Raw genomic sequence first — 18,849 nt, 5'->3', positions numbered from 1 at the left:
GCACAAGCACATATATATCACAGATGTAAATTATTCATAATCCATTTTACAGTACTAAAAGTATTTCTATTCATGCTTATTCTTTCTCTTCCTTATATTTGCTATTCTTTACATCTTTTAGTAAATCAAGTATAGTAACTAATAATGAAATACACCATTTTCTATCATTATTATTATTTTTAATATATTCTGAAAAGAATATTCCTTTTCACCTATTCCCCCCCCCTCTCCTCAATGTGGGATTAATTACAATCAAAGATAGTGTTACGAAAAGTCTGATGACATGCAGGAATGAAATTGCCAGTGAATTCGCTCGCTTTGACAGATGGTTATATTCGACATGAGCAAGCCATGATTGCACTGACCTGAACATATTAAACAGTGAAGATGTAAAGTGATATTGTAGTAAATATTTTAAGTTCAGTCAAAAATGGGCCAGAATGGATGTTTATAAAAAAATGATAAGGTACGTCATTTACATTTGTGTCACATCATTATCAAAATTCCTGATATGCACAACAATTCAATTTACATTATTATGAACTTCCTATCAACAATTTCCTTCCAAATTAGTCTATTACTTCTCAACACTCCAATAATGTCAGATTTTATGTTTCAGTCTTCTAAGGCATTTCTGACAATATCAATCCATCTAGACTGTAGTCCTCCTCTGCATCTTTTTCCTGTCATTTTAGGATCAAATACCTGTTTCAATAAACTTTCCTCTACCATTCTGTTTAACTGACCATACCATCTTAGATTAGCTCTACTGACACATTCTTGAATACTAACAATGTCAAGTTCCTTCTTAATATCTTCATTTCTCATATGATTATACCATTGCTATTTTTCACACCTCTAATTTTTCTCAAAACTCTCATATGTCTCTCTAGTTTTTGATCAGCTGTTATTTCTACCCAACTCTCAAAATCCATAAGTTAAAACTAGTTTGAACATTATCTTGTATACTTCTAGTTTAGTGTTTTGGCCAACTTCTCTCTTATTCCATATAAGTGAATTCAATAATTTTAAATTTATATGTTTATGTTACAAATACTGAAGTGGATGAAGAAATTATTTTCTGAGGATGTTTTGTATTTTTTATAATATTTGGTATTATTTTTATTTATTTTTTCAGCAGTGACATGTTTCATTTAGTAAATAACTGCACAGAATTTTTGGACATGTTATCCATGCAGAAAACACCCAATCTCCTTGCCATAATATGGTAATGAAAGTGCTCCCTCATATACCACAGACTTATCTCCAGAAATGATGCAGGATTTGCACATGTTAATCAGGAAACCTTCGGATGCACTGACTTCTGGTTTGGTCTTACACACCATCTGGTGGCTGGCCTGCAGATTCCTTAGTCTTCATAATTTATTTGGTAAAGGTATCACTCATACTGCATGAAAGACAGTAGAAACTAAAACTCCTACTATGGAGAAAACAAACAAACATGGGCTGCAAGTTAGACCTACAAGAAATGTGAAAGCCTTAGTCTGTAAAAAGATCTTCCTCCAATGCAAAGACAAAGATATTTCTTAGCAGTGGAAATACTCACTGAATTTAGTCTTGTCCCATTCATAGAAACAGGACGAAAAAAGCAAAAGAGAACTGATGGGAAGAGGCTATCCATCCCATGGTCCTTTTGCATGTTAGACTCAACAGCTGCCAAGGCAAAGTAATTTGTCTTCTTTGTAAATCCTATCCATATGTATAATAGTGTATATAGCTGTCAATTATGTATGTCTTTCTGGCCAGTTTGCCTGTTTTGCAGGAGGAAGAACTCTACCACCTCTGTATGAGACCTGCTGCCTCACCTTCGGTTGAAAGGCCCTAATAAAAGTTCTTCAATTAAAGATCATGTCAACCAAAGGGAATCACTGAAACTGAAATGCTATGGAGATATGGGAGGCTGCCCATTAATGGTCCAAATGCACAAATGCCAAGCCTTGAAATTCTACAATGGGTAGATTCAATTAAAGTACTTATGAGGAATAAGTTCATAAGGAACTCAATGTGGGAGAGAAGCAAAAAAACTGTAGTTATCACCTGTGAATACCTTTTAAAGACATTCATTTCCAAGAACTAATAGTAAGAGAAAAATACTTTGCCCAAAATTTCACTGCAGCAAACTTGCACCACGAACTGTTTCTTTAGTCCCCATGAATAAAATCAATGTATAATTTCTGCACTGGCTGCATTGTGACCTGCATTTAACGAAATACATGAGAAATTTCTGTTTGAATCATAAAACTTCAAAAGTTATACATACTTTGCATTTGATGTTAGTTCTTCATAATGGTCTTGTGGTCTAGAGTCATAGCATAGTAAATGGACTGAAGTTTGATTCCTATAAAGATTGCTACAGTTTAGTTTGCTCATATTCTTAAATATATATAAATGTTTAAAATTATATTCCTGTAAAATTCTTTACAAATGATGGTTCACATAAAAAAAACTGAAAAAAAAAAAAGAACATCTGCAAAATAAAGGCTAAACATCTTAAACATGCAAGTAAGGAAATAAAAATATTCCCCAAAAAAGATATACTGTGAGGTTCTTAAAGGAATATTAATTATCTGTAACTAGCACCCATATGATATTTTGGATCTCTCTCTCTCTCTTTGGCAAACACCTTCAGTATATTTCTACCTCTTCCTACTTTAAATATGTCATTTATAAATGACATATTTAAAGATTGGTTAACTGATTCAGGAATAAAAACAGAGGGTTATAAAATCTTCTGAGATGACAGGAAGGAGAAAAGGGAAAGAGAGAGAGAGAGAGAGAGAGAGAGAGAGAGTGGGGGGGGGGAATAACAATCTCTGTTAACGATCACAGAAATTTTGTCCATATTCAAAGTGGAGGTGTAAAATGGCCGTATATTTGATGGCTTTCAGATTATTTGGCATGCAGTTGAAATAAACAGAATAGCATATTTGATAAGATGCTATTATAGCTATGGAAATGATCATGAAATATGAAATATTTAGACAAACTGGCTGGGCAAATAAAAAATATGATCCTAATGAGAAATTTTCATTATAGAAAGGTGGACTAGTAGGAAGAGATAGGTATCTAGAAACAAAGGAAATGAATTTCTAGAGTTTTTGAGGGACAACTACTTTAAGCAGTATGTGAAGAAGACAATGCAAAGTCTTAACCCATTGGATTTGGTAATAATCTTACAGGATGTAGTTAAGGATGAAATATCAACATTGCCACCAGTTTGGTAAGGGTGTCAGAATGCAATGAAATTGGAGGGTAGATGAACAGAAGAAAGTTATGGTCAAGAAGAGGTATACTTGAAAGCATATGATAAGTGATAATGGGAAGCTCTCTAGTCAACTAATATCAATACCATTGGATGATGATCTGTGAGAAAAACAGATTAAAAAAGCACAGGAATTGGTTACATCAGACACAAGCAATGTACAACTGTATGCCAAGAATCATGTAAATAAATAAATAAAGCAAAAATTTGGCAAAGAGCATGGAGAAAAAAAATTTGAGATACAGTGGTATCTCGTTAATCCGAACTAATAAAAACCGTGCTCGTTCGGATTAATGAAAAGTTCGGATTAGCGAATTTTCGCCCAAGAGACAACAATAGCTAGCATTTAAGACAAAAATAATCAATTCTAATGGTATATCAATTTAATTCTGTAAATAAATGTATCTGATAGGAAAAAAAAAGCTACTATGTTGTAATGTAAAACTTAAAAAATAATGCAGTACACAAGTTTATTTTAGTAAAAAATTTAGTTTGTATGTACTGTATTGTTGAGGATTCTGATTTAATAAAACTGCAATAAAAAAAAAATTATCAGTGCATAACTTAATTTGAGTAAAAAATATTACTTTCTTGTACACAACCGATAAAAAAAAGTCACTGATTTTCTTTTGCTTCTTGGAAGCTAAACTTTTTTCGAATGCTTCTTCTCGAAGCTGCATTAGCAATAAAATTTTGTGCAATGGCATATCATTCTGCTTAGCCCATTCTATACACATATTAAAACTGTTGTTTATTATTTTAACGGTATAATAGAACACAGAAACTAAGTAAATAATTAATTTATTAACTTGATGCTGATATTTCGCTGGTATTATAACCAGCATCTTCAGAGCACAAAAACACTGTTTGTCACAATACGCGAGACTAAAACAACATGGTGTACATTAACAAAATTGTAGCAGCAACACAAAGACTAGAGTCCTGATTTTGGCGCCCTCTATCTGAAAAAAAAAAAAACCGCTATCATATATTGCTAGAGTCCTAGAAAAGTGCTAGTTTTTCCTTAATATGACTGTCTCCCAGATCTTCGGCAAGTTAATACAGCCATATTTGTTGAGATTTGGGGTGTGTTTTAGGGCTTCTGTCGCCTCTAAGAACAATCTCTCTGATTTATATGGGTTTCTGTGTAGTACTTTTGTGTTTTTCCAGTTGATCCTGTGTGCAGGGGTATCCAGAGCATGGTCTGCTAGGCCCGACTTCCCATAATGATATTTCCGGACGTATCGTTTATGTTTGCTGATGCGGATATTCACAGTTCTTCCTGTTTGACCGTAGTAGGCTTGATTGCATGAGCAGGGTACTTGGTAGACTCCTGGATGTGATAAAGGAGGAATGCTGTCCTTGGGTGAGCGGATGAGGGTGGCTAATTTGCTACATGGTCTGAATGTAGTGCGTAGTTTATGTTTAATGAGAATTCTTGAGATCTTTTCGGATGTGCCTTTAATGTAAGGGATGGTGACTGTTTTGTTGTAGTTCTCTGTGGTGGATGGTGGGAGGGGTTTCTTAGGAGTGTTTAGTATTTTGTTTATTTTTTGTGGATTGTAGCCGTTGGCCAAGAAGGTGTGGCGTAAGTGAGTCAGTTCAGCCGTAAGAGCCTTGTCATTTGAACAGATTGCTCTCGCTCTATGGGTTAGCATTTTTAAAATGCCATATTGTTGAGAAGGATGATGGTGTGATTGTTTGTGTAAGTATCTGCCTGTATGTGTGGGTTTTCTGAAAACTGAAAATGATAAGGAACCATCTGGGAGACGTGTAATGAGTGTATCCAGGAAGGGCAGACAGTTGTTGGCTTCCGGTTCCATAGTAAAGTGGATTTTTGGGTGTTGGCTATTTAAATGTGCTAGGAATGTTTTCAATGTCTCAGGGCCATGTGGCCAAATGGCAAGCACATCATCAACATAGCGTAGCCAAAGTGTTGGTTTGAGAGTGGCTGTATTGATTGCTTGTTTTTCCAGGTGTTCTATGTAAAAGTTGGCTAGGGGGGGAGAAAGGGGGGAGCCCATGGCTGTCCCATCAATTTGTTTGTATATTTTCCCTTTCCATGTGAAATATCCTGCATGTATTGTGAATTTGAATAGTTCAAATATATCAGGGGGGAAGTGTGACTTCAGTAGATTGAGGGTTTCTATTAGTGGTACATTTGTGAATAGTGAAGTGATGTCAAAGCTTACTATTAAGTCTGAGCTTTTTAGGGTGAGGTGTTGTAAGATGCTTTTTAGGTGTGCTGAATTTTTGATAAAGGAGGGAGAATTGTTAGTGAGAGTGGCTAGTAGCTTCGCTAAATGTCTAGCCAGTTTGTATGTGGGACTATTTATACTGTCCACAATTGGGCGTAGGGGTGTGCCTGGTTTGTGAATTTTTGGTGATCCATAGATCCTCGGTGTTCTAACATGGAAGGGTTTGAGTTTGTTAACTGTGTCTTTGGGCCAGGAAGTGACTTTTTTTAATAATTTTCGTGCCTTATTCTTTTGTGTGTTGGTGGGATTGCGATCTATAATTTTGTATGTTGACTGATCTTGTAATAGTGTGTGCATTTTGTTTTCATATTCAGTTGTGTCCATCACCACGGTTGCATTTCCTTTGTCTGCTTTTGTTATGGTAATCTGGCTGTTGTTGTGTAGCTCTTTTATAGCCATGAATTCCTTATGTGGGATATTACTTTTTGGAGGCTTGGCCACATCTAAACGTATGTTGTTAGCTGTTGTTGGAGGCAGGTCGTAAATTCTTCGTTCGATGGACGCCATTATTTCGGCTTTTGGAACTTGCTTGGGAGTTATGGCAAAGTTGTGCCCTCGACTTAAAGCAGTTGTGGCTTCTTTGCTTAAGGTGAGTGACGATAGATACTTACACAAACAATCACACCATCATCCTTCTCAACAATATGGCATTTTAAAAACGCTAACCCATAGAGCGAGAGCAATCTGTTCAAATGACAAGGCTCTTACGGCTGAACTGACTCACTTACGCCACACCTTCTTGGCCAACGGCTACAATCCACAAAAAATAAACAAAATACTAAACACTCCTAAGAAACCCCTCCCACCATCCACCACAGAGAACTACAACAAAACAGTCACCATCCCTTACATTAAAGGCACATCCGAAAAGATCTCAAGAATTCTCATTAAACATAAACTACGCACTACATTCAGACCATGTAGCAAATTAGCCACCCTCATCCGCTCACCCAAGGACAGCATTCCTCCTTTATCACATCCAGGAGTCTACCAAGTACCCTGCTCATGCAATCAAGCCTACTACGGTCAAACAGGAAGAACTGTGAATATCCGCATCAGCAAACATAAACGATACGTCCGGAAATATCATTATGGGAAGTCGGGCCTAGCAGACCATGCTCTGGATACCCCTGCACACAGGATCAACTGGAAAAACACAAAAGTACTACACAGAAACCCATATAAATCAGAGAGATTGTTCTTAGAGGCGACAGAAGCCCTAAAACACACCCCAAATCTCAACAAATATGGCTGTATTAACTTGCCGAAGATCTGGGAGACAGTCATATTAAGGAAAAACTAGCACTTTTCTAGGACTCTATAGCAATATATGATAGCGGTTTTTTTTTTTTCAGATAGAGGGCGCCAAAATCAGGACTCTAGTCTTTGTGTTGCTGCTACAATTTTGTTAATGTACACCATGTTGTTTTAGTCTCGCGTATTGTGACAAACAGTGTTTTTGTGCTCTGAAGATGCTGGTTATAATACCAGCGAAATATCAGCATCAAGTTAATAAATTAATTATTTACTTAGTTTCTGTGTTCTATTATACCGTTAAAATAATAAACAACATGTTCGACGAACACATAAGTCTGTCCACACATATTAAAACTGTCTCTTTATGTGTTATTCTTTTTCCATTCCGTAACATCTATTTGTGAAATTTCAACATCTGGATTTATATTTTTAACCAAATTATGCATGTTTTGAATTTCCTCTTTTTGTGTATCAAAAAGAGGAAATTATCTTGGTAAATTCTAGAAGGCCACAGTTTTTTCTATGACGCTCGAATTGCTTCAGGTTCGACGGCTTCCCAGGCAAACGTGAACACACAATAAATCAAAATAGGCCTGCACTATAACAGTACAATCAACAGTATGAAAAAAAATATTGTACTGTAATAATAATGAAATAAATAATAATAGTTAAAATAATAATTATTAAATAAAAATAATAGCACGCAATATAATAATACATAATAAATACAACTTTTTTTCTTTCAAACCCCAGTTCGGATTACTGGAGGGTTCGGATTAGCGAGATACCGCTGTATAAGATAGGTAATGATCAAATGCATCAGATAACAATCGTTTTTTTTCCTTTACGGTGAATAATTAATTAATAATAAATAATTAATTCTGATTTGCCAGGAAGCAAAGCAAAAAGCCACCATGGAATCCTTAGGGATCTCATGCCAGTTCCAAGCCTGGATAAAGGAGGAGGGTCAGTCAGATGAGTGTTGATGCTCTGACCATAAAGAAAAAACATGATTGTTATCTGATGCCTATATGATCAACAGCTACAACACGCCGTCTCAGACGTCACCTGGATCAACAAGGTCTGCAATACCAATCAAGCGATTCCATATCATACTCATTACCTGGTGGTGATATCTGCTTCAATTCTTCAGTCAGTTTCCCAATGCTATCTAAATCTAGTTTTATTTCATATAACTCACTACAGTATCTTATCCATCACTGTACATTATCTTTATTCATCAATATTTTACCTTTTTCGTCTTTAATTGTGGTCTGTTTTTTGGTTGCCACCTTCTCTTAATGGTTCTAATCATTATGTACACCTCCCTAGTTTTATGCTCTCCATAGTACTGGCTATATTATTGCATTGGGCTACTAACCATTTCATCTTATCCATTCTGAATGCTTTTTTCACCCCATTACACTTTCTTCTATATTGCTCCTCTATTTGTTCTGATGTATCCCTTCTTATCTTCAACATTCTTTTCTCCTGTACTAACTTCAGTGTTTCTTGTCTAATCCATTTCTTCTTGATCTTCTCTTCTCCTGATACTGTTTCTTCAACTGCATCTTCTATCGCCTTCAATTACTCCTTTCACTCTTAGATTCAAATTTTTTTCTTTGTCCACACTTCTAAGTTTCTCATCTAACACTATTCTGTATTTGTGTAACCTTCTTCCTATTTGTGCTTCACTTATTCTTGCTCTCTTCGTTTCTGATGATGGGGTTTATATTTTCTTTTTAATTTCAACTCGATGTCTGCAATCACTAAACTATGTCAATCATGTTCTTGGTTTTCCCATCATTTGATCACCATGTCCATTTTCTACACTCCTTTTACTGGAATCTTGTGTTATAGATCATCATCTCGTGATCCACACCAAATTCTAACATTATTTTTTCACATCGTTCATTTCTTTCTCCAAAACCATATTTTCTTATGACTTTTTCCCAACCATCATTATATATTCCGACTTTAGCATTCCAATCTCCTTCAATAATTAGTACATCTTGCTTTGGTATTTTTTCTATTGTCTCTGTCAGATCATTGTAGAATAAGTCAATATCCTCATCTGTGCTGTCAGATGTGGGTGCACACATCTGGACTATTGATATATTAAATGGTTTTGCTTGAAATCTTGCCGCTATGATTCATTCATTGACTGGTTTGTAGCCTAAGAGTGCCTTTCTAGCTTTTTTGTTAAGAAGGAAACCAACTCCTGCTTCATGCTTGATGTCATGCCATGATCATATGATTTCGCATCTATTTACGTGTATCTTTCTTGCTGATGTCCATTGCAACTCCACCAGTCCTAGTACATCACACCGATATTTCTTTATTTCCTCAAGAAGTAATTGTAGTTTTCTTGCCATCCAATGTATCCGTACATTCCATGTTCCTACTGATAATAGTTCTGTTAGTTTCAGTTTCTGTTTCCTTTCAGTATCCCACTTTTCGATCCAACCCCGATCGCTCGATTGGTATCGTGGACCTTGTTGATCCAGGTGACGTCCAAGCTGGCATGTTGTAGCTGTTGATCGTATAGGCATCAGATAACAATCGCGTTTTTTCTTTACAGTCAGAGCATCGACACTCAGAGCACCGACCTTCTTCCTATATCCAGGCTTGAGACTGACACAAGATCCCGAAGGATTCCATTAGTAGCTTTTTTTGCTTTGCTTCCTGCCAAATCAGAATTAACTTAAAGCAGATTATTCAGTGTCTTAAATGGCTTACGTTCATCATTATATCTCGAAACATTAATGGTTGACTTCCAGAAAGCAACTATCAACACTTTTTCTAACATATGTACATCAACAACTATAACAGGTTGTTTATTTCATATGGCACAAAAGCTTTATCGCAAAATTGTTGCCATTGGTATGAAGTTAGGCTATCAAACAGATGCTGAATTCAACATGAAATTAAATGCTTCATAGTATTAGCATTTTTTCCAATGAGCAATGTTACTGATGGATTTGTTGATTTGATGATCTGCAACAAAAAGTTAATTATTTACTCAGCATCTCTTTTAATTTGCACAATTTTTAAACGATTTCATTATGTTATGTATCACTGACATTCACCTTAATAAAGATTTGCTTTATTTAATGATTTTATAATATCCTTTATCATCCATTGATTATTTACAAAAATTAATGCAAAAATGTCTTACGGCATAAATGTTTACAGCAAAAATGTTTGTGCCGAATTTTCAGTTCATAATAAATATATATGTAAATGTATAAAGAAATACATTCTGGTGATAATTTATTAACCATATTAATTTAAACAACATGCTATTCAGAACCATGTAATGTGAGAGATTCCTGCATTTCAAACTTTTAATCAAAAAAAAAAAAAAAATCAGCTAACGCCTTTTTTTTCCCGTATATAGGGAGTAGACGAGGCCGTTTAGCCCTATCAAACTTTTTAATATGTAGAATAATTAAATTCTCACAGGCAGATCATTTCTTCCTGGATATTTAAACAAAAATTAACAATCTGATTTTGCTTTCTTAATTTCCTGAGAAAAGCAACAATTCCCTCTCTACTTTGAATGCCATTTGCCTAGAAAAAAGAAGAGAGAAGCAGAAGGTGGCATGAAGTCTGTGTTATTTGGTGCATAATGTAAGCAAATAGAGTAAAATATATGATATGACTAAACATTCTAGTTTACTTGTCTATTTGAATTAAAATTCAACTGAGACTAAAGTTACCTGAAGATAAACGAACCAGATAAATATAGGTTATATACAGGACTTCAAAAATTATGCAATACTGTACTTACCACAAAAAATATGTACTTCTTCCCTGCCACCACCAGCATTGTTTAATAATATGAATTAATAAGTCAACAGGAGTTCCATAAAGTGATTAGTGGTGCTGTATCATTGTTTTTGTGTGAGGAAACCATTCCAAAAAATCAATAAACAGGAAGAACAGTAAAAACATTAATTTTTTTGTAAATTAGAATTTGTTATATTAATAATTATTACTGGAATTGCCCTTTACATTATGCATATTCTTCTGTGTTTCCTTTAAAAAAAAAAAAAAAAATCTGTTCTGTCCAGTCTGCAGCTACTTACCAGCTGACAAAATCTACTCACCATGGGTTAGTTGGTGAGCATATTTGTCATTTCCTGATTATTATCATTATTATTGTTATGTGACACCTCCAAGGAGTAAAAAGACTCATCAAGGGAGGCCACCTACTCTACAGCTCTCCATCTCAATCCACCAACTACAGCGAACCACATCATCTACACTGACGCCATCTACTGCTGACCACCACTAGTATTTGCACAGAAATCGCAAGTTACCTGAAGATAAATGTGAGGATAATCTCTTGGCTGGAGAGTGGATACACTAACCATTCAGCCAACCAGGCCGCATCATTAAGAAAGCTGAGGACAAATGTTTTATAAATACAGTTGACCTTTGAAGAACGTGGGTTTGAACAGTGCGGATCTACTTATATGTGGTTTTTCATGAATAAATATATTATAAAAATTTTTTGGAGATTTGCACCAATTTGAAAAAACTTGCAGACTAACCACATAGCCTAAAAATGTCGAAAAATTAAGAAAAAGTTAGGTATGTTATGAATGCATGAAATATATGTAGATACTAGTCTATTTTATCATTTACTACCATAAAGTATACATATATCTATTATAAAAAGTTAAAATTTATCAAAACTTATGCACACAAACACTTACAGACCGTCCATGGCTATCTACAGTCAAGAGAAATCTAAATAAACGTAAAGATGCAGTATTAAATCATAACTGCATAAAATAAAATTTTTATAATGATTCATTCATTAGTGTATACTAGGCTAACACAAAGCAATCGCATCGATTGTATTAGTCTACCATAAAGCAATCATATTGCTGCTTCTTCATTATCAATGCATGAATTGTTATACCTGTAAATAAATACGAATTTCTTTTTCACATTATCTTTTCATATTTGATGTCTAGTATAAGTAATACATATAACATCTGTAGTGTTTTGTATTATATAAGACAATACTGATGTAGGTACTGATCTTGTAAGCAGACGATGCAAACTTATGGTATTGATAAATACAGTATAGTACTGTAAATGTATTTTCACTTCCTTATGATTTGCTTTAATAACATTTTCTTTATTCTAGCTTACTTTATTATAAGAATATATATCATAAAAATGCGGGTAACCCTCGTATAATGCGATCTATGTTGTATAAGTAGTTCACTGCGGTTTCAATAAAAATGCAGTCCACAAACTGTAGTAATCCTTTATCTTTTCATATGTTTTTCACGGCGCAAGTTAAAAAAAATTTATCTTCATTAAATTTGTGTATACCCCTATCCCACATGTAGTTATAAGTAGCGAATTTATATTAGGGGAAATATCCTTTAGCATGCATGCACATCAATTGTTTACTGTGTAAAGTGTTTATTGTTGAATATTGTCTTTGTTTTCTGCCAGGAAAGCACATTAAAAATCATAAGTGTGTTAATCTCAATCTGAGCACTTTATTTTCTGGCGCGTTACATACATAATTAATATGTAATGCTTTTTTTTTATGTAAAAAAAATTATTTTTATAGTAATGGCCACAAACTGCAACGAAAGGGAAAAACCAATATGGAAAAGAAAATTCATTTCTCTCGAAGAAAAAATTAAAATCATGGATCGGTTGAAAAATGGAGAAAAACCAAGGAGTTGTTGCAGGGACTTTGAATTTAAATGAATCAACAATTCAAACAAAATGAACATGAAATCCGATAAAGTGTTATTGCTGGGTCAATGGTAAGTGCAAAGTGTGTTCGTGTATGCGATATTCTAATGGAAAAAAAATGGAGAAATCTCTAATGATTTGGATAGAAGAGTGCACTCAAAAGAAAATTCCTTTAAATGGAAATAATCTTATTAAACAAAACGCTCTCAAAGTTTATAAACATTTATAGTGCAGACCAGGTGTTCAATGGGATGAATCTGGGTTATATTGCAAAAAATATGCAAAAATGCACCTATATTTCGAAAAATGAAAGATCAGCTCCTGGATTCAAAGTTTCCAAAGATAGAATTACTCTACTGTTTTGTAGTAATGCATCAGGTGATTACATGATAAAACCAATGTTTATTACCGATCCTCAAATCTTCATGCTATGAAAGATTAAAATATGAACTTTATTTTATTTTGCCTACAATATTTATGCATTATGTGCAATGAAATTTACATACAATTTGTAATTTTTATAATTTTATACTATGTATTTGTTTTATAGTTTATATGTTTTCTCAACTTAGATGAATTACGTGAATTAAATAAAATTTTTTTTTTTCATTGGATATGTCATTGTTGTTTATATAATTAAAAAAAAAAAACGATTTCGGAACATAACCCTAGTTTTTCTATGTGATCTGAGTCTCACATTACGTGATTTATATAGCGCAGCATTTCTATGGAACCTAACATCTGCGTTATACGTGGGTTATCTGTATGTGTTAATTGACTGTTTATGTTATCGATAAGGCTTCCGGTCAACCATAGGCTATTAGTAGTTAATTTTTGGGGGGAGTCAAAAGTTATACGTGGATTTTTGAACTATGTCGGAGGTCGGTGCCCCTAACTCCCGTTCAAGGATCAACTGTACATTCAATGTTTAATAACAGTAAAAAAGAAATTCTATCAGTTCTTTAATTATTTTTTATTAAATACATAGAATTACCTGATGAAAATAACAAAGCAAAAGTCATGATTTTACTATTAAAAAAAGGGGGGAATGCACACACACTACACATTCTTTTAATTACTGATTCTTACAAAAAACTAAGTAATCCTTTCAAAACTGTATATTAAGTATCTATCTTCATGCAACAAGTAACAATGTCACAGAAAATAAAGACTATCCAAAGCCCTAAAAGCACATCACATGATTCTAAACAAGAACCTGAATCACCTTCCCATAAAAAAAATATGCAGAGTATATTTTTGAACTTAAATCTATGCTGCATGGCAAAAGTAACTGAGAAGCCGATCTGTATAAAATGGTAGAAGAGTGATAAGTTTGGAAAAGAAAATTACTGTGACAGAAGAGATAGACAAATTGCAAATATTTTGAGTAACTTTAACTTAAAATTTATCATAACAGTGAGGATAATATGATGACAAGGGAGAAAATGGATATGCAAATAATTGGATGTGAGTGAGAAGGAAATCTAAGATGTATTAATAAAGTAGAAGGACAGAACAATTTAGAGGAGTTTGGGTACGAATCAAGCATGAGTTTGGTGTTTAAATTTCTGATACAAGAATGAAATTCAGGTAAGATAGCATTAAAACAAAGGCACTGAATTACAAACAACTTTACAGGAATGAGCTAGGTACTATCATTTAATATGTATATTAATTGGAGGAAAACATCCAATTGTTTATTGATGTTGCAAATTGGGAAAGAGTAATTAGGAAAAGCACCCTGTAGTGCTCCTGCAGAAAGATTCTGAATATATTTCATTCAATTACTGGCATGATTAGATGAAACTGATGCTAGTTCAATGTATTCGAGTATATGAAATTGCACTGTAGTTCACACTTTGCAAATTTCTCCTTAGCAAAGTTGATGGCATTACTAAAATTATAATAAAACAGAGTTTGTGACTTTATTTGGAAAAAAAAGAGTCAGTAGCTGAGGAAAAGGCTACAACAGAGGAGCATACCTGCCCTTCTTTATTTTACATTTATGTCAATGGCTAATTTGTCCTGGCACAAGAAGCTGGCATATGCATATACAAATGAATCTATTGATGATTGAAGATAAATTAAGTCTATTTTACCTCAACCAAGACTGATAGAGAGCTAAACATTACATGAAACAATACAGTCCTAAAATACCAGGACTGTATATCTGAATGACTGTATGACTGTATATACCTGAATGTCAATTCCTAAGCAGAACCTGACATTTAAAAAACATATAGAGAAAACAAGGGCTAATATTAGCACAAGGAATAACATCTTACAAAAAAGCTTACTTCATCAAAGCAGGCTATATCTGCTGATACCTTAGAACAGCAGCTCTTTCCTTATGTTTTGTACTTGCAGCATATGTATTGCCCAGTATGAATAAATTTATCCCATCCCTCCAAACTTGATACAGTATTAAACCACATTATAGATAGATAAGTCAGACAAGACTTAAAACTAATAAATGACCACTCTCTCTCTACCAACTCTATGGTACAACCCAACAGCTAAACACCTCACACAGTTGATAGATGTCTGTAGAACCATTTTGTAAAGCAGCTGCAACTATCAAGCTAGAACTCAGGCAAAAAACACTTGATGACACTAATATCCAGAATGAAGTAACACCTGGCAAGCATCTAGACTAAAACAATTAGAAGAGTTTGAACAGGCTATGTATCAACATGAGAAAATCCAAACGCAACTGGGGGGAAAAAAAAAAGGGATTTATAAGAAAATTTCGGATCTTTGCAAGTGTGTGAAACAGAGACAATGGAACATCTATTTGGTATGCTCAAGTCTTGATCAACCTTGAAGAACCAAAGAATTGGCTGGATGCACAGAAATGAGTTACAGAAATTATTCTCACTGGCATACCTTCATCTCCAATTCAAAGCATAATCCACTGCCCTGATTCAACTGAAAGTATACCAAAGCAGTCGAAGAAAAAATACAGCTTACCATAAGTGGCTGGCTTCGAGAACTCTAGCTTCATACTCTGACTACACCAAAGCATGCATCATATGCAAATCAGTCATCAACAGATCCAAATCTGATTTCATAAAATGCCAACAGCAAAAAATTTCCATCCTGTCCAAATGGAAGCTGTGCCTTTTAGTCCCTCGCTAAGGCTGCTGGACACAACCTCTGCCTCTCTCTCATCCAGATGACATCACTATTAATTCACCCAAGATAAAGCTGATAAAAGCGTGATGCTTCCTGGCATCACTCTTTTCCTCAAACTCCTGCACTGATGACCTAGAGAAATCACCTCCTACTATACTCTTAATCTAAGCACCATATGCCTCTTTTAGTTCTTCAACAATAAAAAAAAAAAAAAAAAAAAAATCAGGAAACTATAAAAAAAAAACTTCAATTCTAAAAAGTCTTCTGGTCCTAATGGCATCTCTTCTATTATTCTCAAACACTGTGCTCCAGAATTATCACCCATCCTGCATCATCTCTATAATCTGCTATACATATCTGTATAGCAGATCTGTATTGCTTCCATGCTCCCAATGCATGGAAGCAATCTCACATCCATCCTATTCCAAAAAAAAAAATGGTGATAGAAGTCAACCATCAAACTACCAACCAATTGCAATCACCTCAGCCCTCTCCAAAATAATGGAGAAAGTCATCAACAGCCAACACCTCCACTACTTAGAGACCTGCCAATTAATCAGCAACCACCAATAGGGATTCTGCCATCCAAGATTCACAGCAAACCTTATAGCTTATATCATCCACCACTGGACATGTGCCATGGAAAGGTTTGGAGAAACTTGTGCTGTCATCCAAAACCTTTGATCATGTGTAGCATCGTGGCCTGCTCAACAAATTGCCATCCTTTGGTCTGTCTGCCACCCTCTGTAGTTGGATAGTCAGCTTTCTCTCTGGTTATTCTCTGTGAGTCATGGTAGGTGGCCTCCACTCTTCGAGCTTCACCATTGCGGAACAAGGCTCTGTCCTCTCACTTACTCTCTTTCTCTTGTTCATAACTGACTGACATGTAATCACCACTAATCCTACCCACAGCTTTTGCTGAAGATAGCACTCTCCACTCATCCTACTCATTCGACAAACTATGTGCAGTACTTTGGCATTCCAGGCTACAAGATCATCTACAATCCATGGCCTAAACATTGATCTTCACATTATCCTTTAATGGGGTGAGGACAACCTCGTTATGTTCAATACCACCAAAACACAGTCTTGTCTTTTCTCTTGCAAAAAGAGATCTCAGTTCACCTACCCTTATCCTAAGTAACACACAAATCACCATACAAGATCAGATCTCTCTCTCTCTGCTTGGACTAAAGTTTATCTGCAGTCTCTCCTGGCATAAACACATCACATGAATAGCTTCCTCAGCATCCAAGAAACTAGGTATTTTCTTTTGTTCAAAAGGATATTTTACACCCAACCAACTCCTAACCAAATACATAAATCCCAAATCTGCCCATGCCTAGAATACTGTTATGTTTGTGGTGGTGCACCTAAAACTTCACTTGAAATCCTTGATGATGTCCAAAGGCGAGTAATTAGGCTCATTGATGATCCCTCTCCTACAGATTCATTTCAATCTCCATCTCATGGGTGCAGTGTTTCAGCACTGTGTCTATTCTATAGGTACTTTCATGGTCACTGCTCCAGTGAATTGGCAACTCTCATTCCTTCACTTTCAGTTGCACCTGTTAATACAAGAGCAGCAGCTGCCGACATCCCTTTACTGTGTAACTGCAATCAATATTAAATAAATAATAAAAAAATATTATGTTGCCCAGTGTGCAAATTCTGGACTGACATATAAATTTGAACAACCATGTTCTTTCTTATATGTCTTAACTTGTACAGTAGCAAACTAATCAATCTGAACAAGCCAAATTTTCATCAAGTTTTTGGTTTGGTTTTTGTTCCAGTTCGCAATAATTTTGATTTCGGTTTGCTATTTTTGGTTTTGGTTTTAATTCACTATTTTGGTTGAGTGCTGCATGTTTTAAGTGTTTTAACTGTCTCTATGATGTTTATTAATAGTGTTGTGCATTTTCATAGTGTAAACAAGTTGACATTTGTAGTGTTTTATTCGTTTTGTCTAGCTATAAAATGAATACATCTCCAAGAAAGCATTCAAAAACATGTACTCTTTCTCAGCACACATCCATGACTCAAAGAGAAATTACCAATGAGTGTGGTATTGGTTTGGATACTGTTAATGCAATTTTAAAGAGGTTTAGGGAGAAGGTATCTTTTTTTCCTGACAGAAAACGAAAATGCAAGCAAACAAGGAAAACTATACTTACTCACGATCATTTACTAGATATTAGAGGAAAGCAAAATGAATCTAAGATTGTCAGCCATAGACTTTTTAAGTATATGGCAGTCCAGGAAACAGAAACTTGGAAGCTAGTGGAATTAATCTTTCTGACATGACAGTCCATCGAAAATTATTGGAAGCAGGAAGGATGGCCCACACACCAAAAAAAAAAAATGTTGACAAAGGCTATGCAGAAAAAGAGGCTCTAGCAGGCAAAAGTGTACAAAGTGAGAGAAGAGGAAGAAGGTCATATTCTCAGATGAAAGCCATTTCTTTGTACAAAGAGAGTGAGTACCTTATATTTGCAAATCAGCAGATACGAAGGAGAAGGCTGAGACTTCTCCTGCCCACCTTCAACATGCTCCTAAACATCAGCTAAAAGATGTTCTAGGGTTGTTTTACACATGACAGTCCGGGATCACTTGTGCCTGTTGATAGCATGATGAAAAGTGACTAATACATGAAAATATTATAGAAAGGAGTGGTCCCACAGATCCAGAAATATAAAGAACTCATCTTCTAATGTGATCTCGCTCCATGCCACACTTCAAAAAAAGTGAAAGAGTTCCTCAAAAACTGCAACATCCAATTGTTTCAGTGGCCAGGTAACTCTCCTAACAACAACCCAATAGAAAGTTTGTAGGCCATAGTGTAAAAGAGACTTGGAAAATTAAATTGTATTACAAAGGATAACTTAATACAGTTCATTATAAAAATATGGTTTCGAGATAAGAAATAATAAAAATGTGTTCTACATTGGTAGAGTCCATGCCTAAGTGTTCTACATTGGTAGAGTCCAATGTGTTCTCTACAGTGAATCAATAAACTTATTAGGAACAGAGGAGCACATATAAATTATCAGATAAAGTTGGAGTTTTTCTTTCGCAATTGAAAATTTTCTTTAAAATGTGTATTGGGATTAATTTGTTCACTATTGTATTATACTGTCCTTTTAGTGTACAGTGAAACTGTACTTATTTTACAATGCGAGT

The 18,849-nt window shown here is 34.8% G+C and overlaps 1 protein-coding gene across 1 annotated transcript in view; it reads right to left on the bottom strand.

Moving 5' to 3' along the window:
- The window catches only part of Elp5 (Elongator complex protein 5), a 69,894-nt gene that overhangs the window by 46,148 nt on the left and 4,897 nt on the right, over positions 1 to 18,849 (bottom strand). Inside the window, exon 3 of the mRNA XM_090412872.1 lies at positions 2,282 to 2,359. Coding sequence (XP_090268998.1) covers positions 2,282 to 2,359 — 78 coding nt within the window. The remainder of the gene's footprint in view (positions 1 to 2,281; positions 2,360 to 18,849) is intronic.

This window comes from Typopeltis vanoorti, chromosome 2 (assembly GCF_054136105.1).
Source record: "Typopeltis vanoorti isolate ZY-2024b chromosome 2, IOZ_Tvanoo_1.0, whole genome shotgun sequence".
Taxonomy (NCBI): Eukaryota; Metazoa; Arthropoda; class Arachnida; order Uropygi; family Thelyphonidae; genus Typopeltis; species Typopeltis vanoorti.
This window is presented reverse-complemented; position numbering and strand designations above follow the sequence as displayed.